The 12,152-nt window shown below is 53.3% G+C and overlaps 1 protein-coding gene across 12 annotated transcripts in view; it reads right to left on the reverse strand.

Annotated features, from left to right (window-relative positions):
* Positions 1-12,152, reverse strand: part of DAB2IP (DAB2 interacting protein) — a 215,934-nt gene that overhangs the window by 44,996 nt on the left and 158,786 nt on the right. The window contains exon 1 of one of the 12 annotated variants that reach the window (XM_063594233.1): positions 2,800-3,113. The exons of 10 other annotated variants lie outside the window; for them this stretch is intronic. In XM_063594233.1, coding sequence (XP_063450303.1) covers positions 2,800-2,978 — 179 coding nt within the window. In that variant the 5' untranslated portion in view covers positions 2,979-3,113. Of the gene's footprint in view, positions 1-2,799; positions 3,114-12,152 lie in introns of those variants that run through there. One more of the 12 variants, XM_008958629.6, reaches the window with a different exon arrangement.

Here is a 12,152-nt window from a genome sequence, read left to right on the forward strand (position 1 = left end):
TGGTGTAAAGGAAGTCTAGCTCTGCTCTGGGAAAGACACTTGAGGTAAGCCAGGCTCCAGGATACTCTTATTTAGGGGCCGTGGACCCAGAGAGACTGGGGTAAGGAAAGGGGCTGACGGGGGGAACACAGGGTCAACAGACTCAGCATTCAGTCCAAAAACGTGACAGGGCACAGTGAGCAAGCCTTCCAGAGAGTGGGTGGAGAGGGCTCAGAGAGCTGGGAAAGATCACTGTGGGGGGCCTATCGGCGCTCCTGAATCAGAATCTCCAGGCTGAGATCCACTGGGTCAGCTGCTGCTGGTAAACCTACGCTGTGGACAGAGAACATTCAGGCCCCTCCCTGGCCCTCCCCTCCTCAACATTCTGGGCCGGCTGGGTCCTCACGCACTTCTTTGCTCACTGCTGTCCCCGCCACCTTCTCACCTCCTTTTCCTACTCAACACACCTGTCTGTTCCGACCCCACTGGGTCTCCTTGAGGACACCAAAGGCCTTCATGTTGCCAAAGTCAACCAGTTTCTGTGCCTTACTACCCCCTGAACCCAGGCCACCCTGCTCCAGCTTTCCTCTGTTCTCACAGGCTGCTAGCACCTCACCTCCTTTCCTGCCGGTGCTGGAGCTCCTCAGGGCTGTTTCGGAGACACTTCCTTAGCACAATACTTTCCTTTGGTGATTCTTTCCACTCCCATAGCTCGAAATACCTCCAGCATGCTCACGACTCCTAAGTGTATCCCCAGCCCTATCCTCCTCTGAGCTCCGGACCCATGTGTCTCCATGCTTGCCTGACAGTGCCTCTGGGACACCTCTCGGAGCTTCACGTCTCAAATGTCCAGCGTGGAGCCTCAGTAGCAAAGCCAGGAGCCCTTCCTTTCCCTGGCCTTTGGAATCCAATCCAACACAAATCCTGCTGCTACCCCCTCTGAAATCCCTCATACCTGTTTACTCCTCTCCATCTTCCCCAGGCAGCCTGCTGTCCGGGCAGCCTCCCCAACCACTGGGCTTCCCCTTACCCCTACCAGGGGAGTCAGAGGGACCCTTCAGAAATGCAAATCAGATTACTGAACTCCTCACCTTAAAAGCCTTCAATTACTCCCCACTGCACTGAATAAATCTGAACTGCTACCCAGGTGAAAGACATTGGCAGTCATGACCTACCTACTCTCTGACCTCATCCAGCAACACCCAACGCCCCCCACCACACACACCAAAGTCTCTGTTTCCTGCTCAAGGACTTTGTACTTGCTGCTCCCTAGGCTAGAAGTTCTTGCTCCAGCACACTCTAACAGCAAACTGGCAGGCTTCTGGCATCTTCTGCAACTCAATCCTTCCCTGACTGCTCCATCTACAACAGGTCCTGCCCTGCCCCCATTACTCCCTAGTGGAACACTTGGCTTGTTTCCTTCATAGCATCTTGCTCATGCAGCTAGCAAATATTTAAGTGCAAACTATGTGCCAAGCACTATTTAGGCACTGGGAAGACAGGTGCTGAACAAAGCAGACAGAAATTCCCTGACTCACATTTCAGTAGGGGAACTTCACTATGTTCCCCAAAGCAGAATCACTTTGTTTCTCTGCTTATTTCTTATCTGCCTCTCCCATCACAAGGTAAGCTGTGTGTGGCCAAGCTCTACGTGTTGTATTTCTGTGTCTTAAGAGAGGGTCTGACACGGTATAAGAGCTCAGTAAGTCCTGATGAAATCAAGATGCAAAAACAAAGACCAGAGCAGCCAAAGAACCAAACACCAAACCCTGAGAGACACAAGAAATCAAGAGCCAGGTCTTGAATGCCTCCCATGGCGTCTCTCCCTAACCCTGGGGACCTCAGGTGGGAAGGAAAGCTTCTGTGACAGCCCAGCCTTCTGGGGTCAGACAGAGGCACATGTGGCAGTTTCGTTTAACTGCTGGGGAACAGGTGGATGACTGCAGGCCTGAGAAGTTAGGGAGGCTTCTTGAAGAGGCTAGATCTGAACAAGGCCAACCCACACCTCCCTCCCAGATCTAGGGAGGAGGAAAACAAATTTGTGTTTTAGGGCTCTGATATCTGATGTTCTTTGCTCTAGCAGGAAAGAAGAAAAAAAAACCCTTTACTTTTATTAGTGTCTGGATCAATAAAAGTTTTAGAAGTAAAGCTTCCCTCCTGCAATACTAACAGAGTGAGAGAGAGACAGACGTGGATTATTAAATCTGTCTCAGAGAGGCAGGGCTGGGAGAGCGCGAAGGCACAGGGGCACCGGCAGTTTCCCCCTCACCTGTGCTGGGAGCCTCTGGCTAAAGGCCCTCATTAGCCCCGCAGCCTAGGGTCAAGGCCCGTTCCTCATAGCTCACCCACCAAATGCTGGTTCCCTGAGCCTGGGTCAGCAGCCAGGCCGCTGGACGCCCACCTTCCAGGTGCCCCACAACCTTGCCTGCTTGGCCTTCTCTGAGCTGCGCCCTAAAGCTTCCCCCCAGCCCACCTCCCCACCTCCAGGTTGGAAGCTCCAGGAGGGCAGGGCTTGTTTCCCTGGAGGAGGAACCAGTTTAGCAACCCCAGCCCCCACCTTCACTCTTCCTCCCATGTCCAAGGGAGTCCCCCATTCAGTCCCCCAAAGCCTTGCACTTTCACACCACACCAACAAGCCCTGCCCACTGAGGACTCAGTCCTGGGACCAGGCCTCATTGGAGAAACAGCTCCTCACCCTCCAGCCCAACCAAAGCCTGTCTGACCCCATACCTGGCTGGAGACCCACCCTGGAGACCCACCCACCAGGGAGGAAGTTTCCCTGTGGTGTCTGTCCTCCCTCCCACAGGACTTCAAACAGACCTTTGTGGCGGGAGCGCAGGCCTCTCTGCTGACCTGGTTCTGGGCACTTGCAACCCCCGAGGCTCTGGAGCCAGATCTGGCTTCCGAAGATGGCCAGGTCTCCAGTGAGCAGCCCCTCCGGCCCGGCCCAGGATCTTGCCGAAGTTGTCACTAAGAAGTCCAAGGCCACAGAGGCCCATTCCCAAGGGTGGTGCTCACCCAGGCAGCTCTTCTGGACAGATTAGGGGGCCTCTCGGCCGGGCCAGCATCTAAGAGGTGAGCCTAGGAGGGCTTCCCCTTCCCGAAAGGCACGTGCTGAATCTGTGTCTTCCAAGCTGAAATTTCAAAAATGACTTAAATAAACACAGTGATGACAACATCTAAAGGTTTCCGTGTCCTTCAGGAAACAAGTGGAAAATTACAGTCTTCCATACAGGTAACCACATGGCACAACCTCCAGGTCCAAGAAGACGAGAAACACTCCTGAAAGCAAACTATCGCTTCCAGCCATGGCAAGTCTCCCTCCAGGGGCCTCTGGGCAGGGTGCAGGCCAGAGCACGGTGCAGGCCAGAGCACAGTGCAGGCCAGAGCACAGAGGTCTGGGTCAAGAAAGAGGGAGGAGCCGTCCCTACAGGCTCCTCCCCTAATATACTGACTCCGCCCAAGGTCATATCCTGCCCCAAGCCCCGCCTCTGGGCCTTTGTATTTGCCATTCCGTGGGCAAGGCTGGTTCCTCCTCATTCCGGTCTCAGACCCAAAGTCCCGTCCCAGGAAGAGGCCTTCCCTGATCTCTCTAGCTAAAGGGGCAACTCCCACCTCCCAAGTTATCACCCTGCTTCATTTTCTCCACAGAACTACCCTGAAGTCATCTTGTTTGTTTCTGTCTTTTACCCATCATGAAAATGTCCGGTCCACGAGAACAGGGACCTGCACGCCCCGGTAAGCCCAGCACACCTCGAACCAGAGCCTGGCACAGAGTAGACACTCGACAGATGTATTGAATGAATGAATGCATTTTTCAAGCTGGTCTGAGCCAGGTCAGCCAGAGCAGTGGAAGGCAGGAGCGGGGGAACCAAAAGATTTGGGGGCGCGCCAAGGTAACCTCCCCCGAGCGCTGCTCCCAGAGCATTCCGGACTAACGTCGGGCTGTGCCACGCCCCAAACCCTCTCCAGCCCGGAAGCGGCCAGCCCCAGCCCCAGCCCTCCGGGCCCTCCCACCCGCCCCCCACCCCCCACCCCCCACCCCACAGCAGTAGGCCCAGCCCTTCCCAGGCCCGGCAGCGGGTGACATTCCGTGGCCAGCTGCCTCCAGCTGCAGCCACTTCCCGCTAGCGACCCGCCGCTGCGCTTCGGCACGCCGGGCGGGCGGGACGCGCAGGCCCTGGAGCGGGGGTTCGGGGGTCTCTGCCTTGCAACTCCTTCCCCACCTTCGTGCGAGTCTGGGTCCCCACCGGCCCCGCCAGCCCCTCACTTGCCCGCGGCCCGGCTCTCGCGGCGCATTCCAGTTTGGCCCGCTGGCCCCACCCCGGGTTCGTCGGGCTTAGACCAGCGCAGCCCAGAGACCCAACCAAGGCAAACGCTCTCCCTTCCCCACATTTCCATTCCAACATTTTAACAAGTGAACACAACTGAGGTCCAGACAAGGCCAGGGGTTTGCCTACCATGATCCCCTAACCCGACTCCCCACCCCGACTTGGGTCTAGACAGCCTAAGCTGAGAAGGGCACTGGGTTCCCAGGCAGCAGTCCCGGGTTTTCTCTTCTGGAAAGCACCCGGCTAGTCCGGCAGGACAGAAGGGAAAGGTCGGGTGCAGGGAAGGAGGAGACAGGCTGGTGAGCTGTGTGAGCTGCCCAGGTTCCCAATTGCGCCCAGAAGCCTGGGGGCAGACAAACCCCTGCCCCACCTGCTGGCCTGGAGATTCATCCTTGGGTCATTTAAACACGGAAACAAAAACCCCTAGGGGAAAGGCACACCCAGCCAACCAGGTATTTTTGCCTGGGGTCACCCTTTTTCCCATCCCACCAGAGAAGCCACCGCAATGGTATCCACTTACTGAGTCTCTACCACATGCAGGGTATCATACCGTCACACCTCCTTCCCTTACAGCCACCAGCAAGAGGTGCTAATCCAGCTGAGGCCAGGAACCCGAGGCTGCACAGCCTCCCGATGTAAATATGAACAGAAGCCAGTGGGAGAACAAGTGCCACACCCTGGAGTCCCACCTAGGTCCTGCCCAGCTCCTCGCATCCTCCACCCTAAGGCATCACAGACCCCAGGTCAGTCCTTGGCAGTTGCAGCCTGCGCCACTGTTTTAGCAAACAACTACTGAGCTCCTACTAAGCTGCAGGCTGTGTCAGGCACCTACTGTGTACCGGCAAGCAGGATACTGTCTGGGGTTATTGCAGGATTGGTGAAGAGGTTTTACTGTGTCCCCAGCAGCAGCCCCCAACCTGGAAAGTCCCTCATTCCATCCCCTGCTGGGCCCTAGGCTCCAGGCTCAGCTCTGCTGTGCACACAGGCCAGGCGATCCAACACCACCCCGTCTGCCCACATTTGCATCAGTCCACACCACCAAAGCCCCAAGAGCTACCCAGCTCCCCCTACTGCCTAAAAGGCTTCCAGCCAGAAGAGCACTTAGTGTCCTGTCCCCTTCCTTCTGAGAAGTTTTCCCTCAGAGCTGTCATCTGTTTATCCAATGTCTTAATAAAATTTCCTAGCAGGGGAGAGGTGAAGATAGAGTCTCAGAGAGGTCCTGGGGCCAGAGAAGCCCCCTTTGGCTCCAGAGCAGCCAAACCAACAAGGAAGGCGAAAGCAGAGTGCATCCTCTGAGCACCACCTCCCTCCAGGGTGCAGGCTCCAAGCCAGGTCTGCTCCCACTGATTTCATGATCATGGCAACAAACAGGCAAGGCAGATACTGTGACCACTTTATAGATGAAATCAAGTCTGGAATAGCTAAGTCATTTGCTCAAGTTGACCCAACTACATCTGAAAGTGTGCCTCACCCCTAGACAACTGTTTTTGCACCTTTTACTAGTCCCCTCGTTTCCCTCCTCAATCTGAATACTCCTTCCTCCTGGAAGCCTTCCTAGATTTCCCTCAGGCAAGAAGCATCCCCTTGTTGAGTCATCCCCACTGTTATAATATCTTGTTATAAGAAAACAGGGCCCCATAACAGGGCCTTTTCCTTTGCATGACAGCTCTCATAGTAAGGAGTCACGAGCTAACAAGAAATGAGCCTGCATCTGAGGGTCAGAATATGTCCATCTCCAGTGGGTCTCCCACCCTCACCAGCTGTCTGCTGTTGCTTCCTCTGTGCCCTCCTTCCTAGCCCCTGCTCAGAGGTCTGCATAACCGCTTGCAGGCTCCTTTCAGCAACATCTTTAGTAACACATAAAAGTACAGAGTACACAGTGACCATTCTTGGCCACGTGTAGCTGGGGGAATTTCAGAGGCTGCCCTGATCCAGTCACTCCTGGTTTCAGCATCTCCGGTGGCCACAGAACAAGCCCAGAGCCTTGGGCCTCGCCCATCAGTAGGTCCTACCTGTCCCTGCACACTCCTCACCTTTAACAGTCACAAACCCCGCCTCCTTTTTTACTCTTCCCAGTGCATGCCCCGCCTTTCTCACAGTCACACACTTGCTTCCACGAGGCTCCCCTCCTGCCCCCATTTCTAATTTTCATTCACCTTTCAAGGCCCAGCTCAACTGCCCCCACCTGAGGGAAGCCTTCCCAGTGGCCCCGGGCACAGGAAAGTGCACAATCTCTCCCTTTCTCTGCCTGAATTCCTGGTCTGACTCCCTTCTCCTGGCTACTGCTGCCTGCCCTGCCAGGCCTTCCTTGGGGTCTGTTCATCTCTGGTTCTCAGGGCCTAAGGGATTCCATACGTGAGTGATGGAGAAACACACACTGCAGGCCGTCTTCTCCCCAGAGCTCAGGATGCTCCTGTCTTATCTTCTTTCAGATCTGAAGATGTCCTCAGCAACTGGGCTAGGCTCTCTGGGGGAGTCTGAAACCCTCCCACCTCAAAAAGCTTCCCATTTCTTTGAATGACAAGAGAGTCTGGGCCACGACTGTCAAGGAATACCTCCAGGCAACGCCTGTACATCCCGTGGGGAGAGATGCATGCATCCTAGGAGAGGAGACATCTCTTCTTTCTAGAGACTGAGCAGACGACAGAGGCTCTTTCTAAAGGAGGGTGCTGCGAAAACCCACCAACTGCCCCAGGATCCGTCTGTAGGACAGAAACAGGTACAGGGCCAGAGACGGATGCCCTGTAGCAAAGTCAGCCCAGGGCCTGGCTGTTCATGAATAAGGGCTTCTGAAGAGACCACAGTTGTACCACAAGGTACAAGAGACCACAAGGGCTTCTGAAGAGACCAGTTGTACTTAGCTGAAGGTGAGAAAACAAACTTGGTATTAGATTGAGGGCCAACTCAGGAAGTAGTTTCAGTGCACCAGCTGTTAATTTATGTGAGTACATCTATACTTGTGTGGCTTTATCATCACCAACAAACAGCAAACGTGTCCTGGCACCTGCTATGTGCCAGGCCCAGCGCTAGGTATTTTACAGACATTATCTCCTTTAATTCTCCAAAGAGCCATAAGCTGTGGGTATCCATGCTACATTTTACTAAAAATGAAGCAGAAGCACAGAAAGGTTGGAAAAGTTGCCCAAGCTCACATCGCTAGTTACTGGTGGGAGCTGGGATTCTAGGACCCTCAACAATCTGGCCCCAGCCTGTCCCTCGGGTCTGAGCTGCCAGTGTTCAACACTTCAGAGCCTCTGCTCGCTGTTCCTGCCCCTCAAGCTCCCCACTCACCTAGTTTTGAGCTGTGTGGGTGGTTAATGTATGTCGTCAGCCCACAGCCTCCCCACTCCCTTCCTCCTCACCACCTATTCAGTTCCCCCAGCTCAGATCCCCTTCTCCCTCCAGACCAGCCAGGCAGACTCCTACCCATCTGGCTACCTCTGCCCCACTACCAGCCTGGTCGCATCACCTCCGCCTGCCAGGCCCCCAACCAGTGTCTTATGGTGATGACTTTGGCTGGCAGAGAATCCTGGAACCTTTTCTCCACAGTGATGTTGACACATGTTCACTCCAAAAATGTAATGTTTCCTTCAAAACATTTAGTGGGAGTAAATTCCCACCCATGCGACATCTCTAAAAAATATAGAGTAAATTTACTCGAACAAGCAGTGAGACATGGTCAGCATTTTTCTTTCTTGGTTGTCACAGTGCCAAGTACTAGGCAACACCTAGCATAGTGTGCCAGGGGCTGAATGCTACCAAGAGGCAACGGAAAGAGGACGGTTACAGTTTATGAGCCTGTGACTGCTGGTTCTATTGTACAAGACGCCGGGATCAACCTGGGCAGTCCCCTCAGCCCTGGCCCCCCAGAGAGTCCAGTGCCACTCTGGGCTCCCACCAGAGCCATTTCTGTGTCTGTGGCTAGGTCACTTGCTGCTTAGTCCCCAAGTCCTGCGTCCACCCCACCAGAGTAGGGCCCAGCCATCACCACACCATGTCTACACGAGGTCCGAGGCCTAAGTTCACATGCATGCTTCCTGAAAGGTCAGGGAACTCAAGCCTCCCTAAACACTCCCCAACCCTGAGATCAGCAATAATATCGTGGGGTAGTGCAGGGAGATCCTGCTCTACACCCAGACCCCAAAAGAAGAGATCTAATGCCAGGTACTGTAACCCGGGCACCTGGAGGTCAGTGGTTGTGGGTAGGTCCCAACCAGCCCCAGCCCCAGCCCCAGCCCCAGCCCCAGCCCCAGCCCCAGCCCCACTGGGCAATCTGAGATGACCGTGAGGCCAGAGCAGTCCATTCTTGGGGCAAGCCCAGCACTCTGCAGCAAGAAGCTGGAGGAGACAGGAAAGGCCCACTGGCCACCACTCTGTTCCCACTTCCCCATGTAACCAGACAGTAATTCTATAACAAGACAGCATTTATAACCACTATGCCTCGCCTCCTTAGATACTCCCTACTTCAAGGAGGGCAGAGGGGCAGCCTCTGCTTTGGTTTCCTCCCAATGTTTCTCTAGACTCCATTCCATCAGCCATCTGGCATAGTGCTGCCATGTGTGATATTAACCTCCTTGCCATGACATGTGCCAGAGGGAGAGAGATCACTGTTCCCATTTTACAGATGTGAAAACAGGTGCACCGGGTTAAACAACCAGTCCAAGGCCACCCAGCTGGGAAGGAAGTGACACCAGGAGCCAAACAGGTGAACAAGACACCCGGTCTGTCCTCAGGAAACTGGCAGTTTAGTAGAGAGGGGAAGTTACACAAATATTAGGACCAAACAAAAATATATATATAACAGGCTGTAGGCCCAGAAGATGTGGTGAAAAGTGTCCAGGGCAGGGCCTGGACCAACAGGGGACCTAGAGAGACTGCAGGAGCATTTCCAGTTTGGGAGCAGGGAATCAGAAAAGGTATCTGGAGAGAACGATGTCCAAGCATATCCTTCTTCAGAGATCTGTGTCCCCACCAACTTCTGTGCCTGGCACATGGTGCACACTTCTCATTGCCAGGAGGGTTAACCCTGGGCAGGCTGCTGGCATGTACACTGCAACCCATCTACAACAGGACAGCCCAGCCCTGTGAGGTATGTCAAATTATGCCTCCTTTACAGGTGGGATCAGAGGAGCAAGGCAGTCAGGTTCTTTGCTCCCAGTCACACAGCTAGAAAGTGCCAGGTGTGCCTGACTCTAAGGTCTGCTTCTCCCACAAGCACTTCATTTCTCTAAGCCTTAGTTTCCTCATCTGCAGAAACTCTGCTGCAGATGCACCTCCCCTACAGATAGGTGTTGGACATTAAATGTCTAATACCTGAAGCCTAGGTCCCTGGAGGTGCTGACCACACAGTTACGGAGCCTGGACCCACACTGGCCCAGGGACCCTGCTCCTGCAGCCTGCTGGGCGAAAAAGGAGAGGGTGATAGGTTCTAATCACTGACTCCTCTCTTCCTGAGCCAAGCTTCCCAAGGAATGGCTACCAATATGGAGCTATAATTGGTGAGCCTGGCAGTGCAGGGCCCAGCAACAGACCCGGTGGGTGATGCTGTTGCAGGAAAACAGCTGAGCACAGCAAATATAGCCGTTGACCCAATTCAGTTCCGTTCTGTCTTCGAGAAAATAATTGAGTTTAAATGAATAGGTTTCCCATGTCCCTTCTGGCCTCGGGAAGGGTGGAAAGGGAGAGGAGGGAGATAGGAACAGTTCTTCAGGCTTACTGTTGCTTATTTTTGAGTCATTAGGCCTGTGAAAAGTTTCTTTCTTTCCTTGGCGGCCAGTGGGGGTTGGACATGGCTGGGAGGCAGCGAGGTGGAGTGAGAACCACACAGCGTGGAGATGAGGATGGAGGTTCAAGTCCTGACCTTACCAACAGCTTTGTGGAGTGGCCCAGCTGGTCCCCTCCGGGCCCCAGGCTCCTTATCTGCAGAATGGGAACACTATAACCCCACACACACCCACACACCTCCCAAGGTTGCTGGGAGGAGCCTTCCAGGGAGAAAAGGAGTCTGAGGTGAACTGAAGAAACCAATTATTTGCCCTATGGGAATATAGGCCCACTGAAGCCACATCTGTCTTAAAATAGAAGCCAGAAACCTAGATTTTCAGGTGAATGTTTAAGGTAAATGTTCTAGTGTTGGTGACTGATTTTAAACAAACAAACAAAACAAAAACTTTCCACCCCATCGGGCCAAATGAGACCTGTTTGTGGGCTACATCTGGCCACCAGCCATCCATATACTATCTCTGATTTAATGACAACGTATGTAAAGCAATTAATGGTGTGCTAGAGTCCTCCCACCTGTTTACTTATAATTTCTTTGATGGAGAGGCCAGGCCTACCCCGCTTGATAGCAGAGGTAAGGAGCACCCTCCTCCTCAAGGCTGGACTCCTTCAAGACTTCAGAGGAGAACATGGAGGAGCTGCTGCCCCCCATCCCTTACTGCAGGAAGGCAGGTGGGTATGCTGGGGCTGGTTTTGTCATAAAGTTAAGGGGACCTGGGCTCACCTCCTGCCCAGCCCCAAATTCTCTCCTAGGGTCTCAGCTTCCTCTTCGGCAAAATGGGGGTTTCTGAGAGGAGCAAATGAGAAAGAGAAGGCTTAGAGATAAAGGGTGAGAACACATGTCAAGTGTCCCCAGAGAAGTAGTGCCAGCCAGTGGAAAGAGCCTGTGAGCTGGCATTTCCCCCTTGGCTCTTGGCTGTGTGAGCCCAGGGAGGTTACCTAACCTCTCTGCACTTCAGTTTCATCCTCTGTACATAGGAGATAAGAATCTTTGGGACACAGAGGTGTTGTGAAGATTAAATGAGCTGATGACTGTCAAGTACCTGGGAGGAAGCCTGGCACAGAGCAAAAGACTAAAAAATGACAGGCATTATTACTATTGTTGTTGTTATCTTTAGTGAAAAGCATGCCAGAGAATTATGATTGGGTGATTACAATAATGTAACTCAACCAGGCAAACTTGTCGTTAACAGATGAGGCCACCTATAATTAGCACTATTATTACATATGCAAATGATGCTGCTTAAATACTGGAGAAGGGTGTTCTTTGAAGTGTGTTTAAATAACCCCTTCCCCTGGCTGTCCCCCCCTCCCCAAATCTCATTTACACTATTAATAATATTAGCAAACATTTTCTTCATAAAGCTAGATAGAATTCCACACTAGTGCATGTTGAAATCAAGAAGCCCCTGCCCAGCCCACCTGCGGTCATTCTAGAGCTCCTGGGCCAGCTGCAGGCCTCCCCACCCTCACTGGCTCCTCTTAAGTTGGGCACTAATGCCCCTCTCTGATACAAGGAGCTCTGGAGGGTTGGGTATGTATTCTTGGCATGGAGCAGGCCCTGTATCTGAGAACGGGATCTCAGTAGCATTAATATGACCCGTGAGTTCCCTATTGGCAGGCATATCACAATGCCTACCTTACATCTGAGAAAACCCAGTCTTTGAGTTAAGGAACGGGCCCAAATTAACGCAACTAGCAAAAGCTGCAGTGGAACGGGACTCAAACTTGGATCAGACTCCTCCCTCTGGGGTCTGCTGTTCTCACTATGGCCTGAAACTGCAGTTCCCACAGACCTCTCTAACTGATGAGCCCACAGGGTGTTACTCCAAAACTGATCACAGGATGCCTCTTAGAACCAGGGGCATCAACAGACTGACCTGGGTTTTGAGTTGAAGAAACTGAGATTCAGAGAAGTACCATGAGTTGCCCAAGGTCCCACAGGAAGAAAGGAGAACAAGGGCCTAGAACCCAGGGCCTCCTGCCCTGGGATCGCTGCTTTTGCATTCAGATCTTTCAAAACAATTCCATAATATTCTCCCCTATAATAGCTGGGTTGAT

The sequence above is a fragment of the Pan paniscus genome, chromosome 11 (genome assembly GCF_029289425.2).
Source record: "Pan paniscus chromosome 11, NHGRI_mPanPan1-v2.0_pri, whole genome shotgun sequence".
In the NCBI taxonomy this organism is placed as follows: domain Eukaryota; kingdom Metazoa; phylum Chordata; class Mammalia; order Primates; family Hominidae; genus Pan; species Pan paniscus.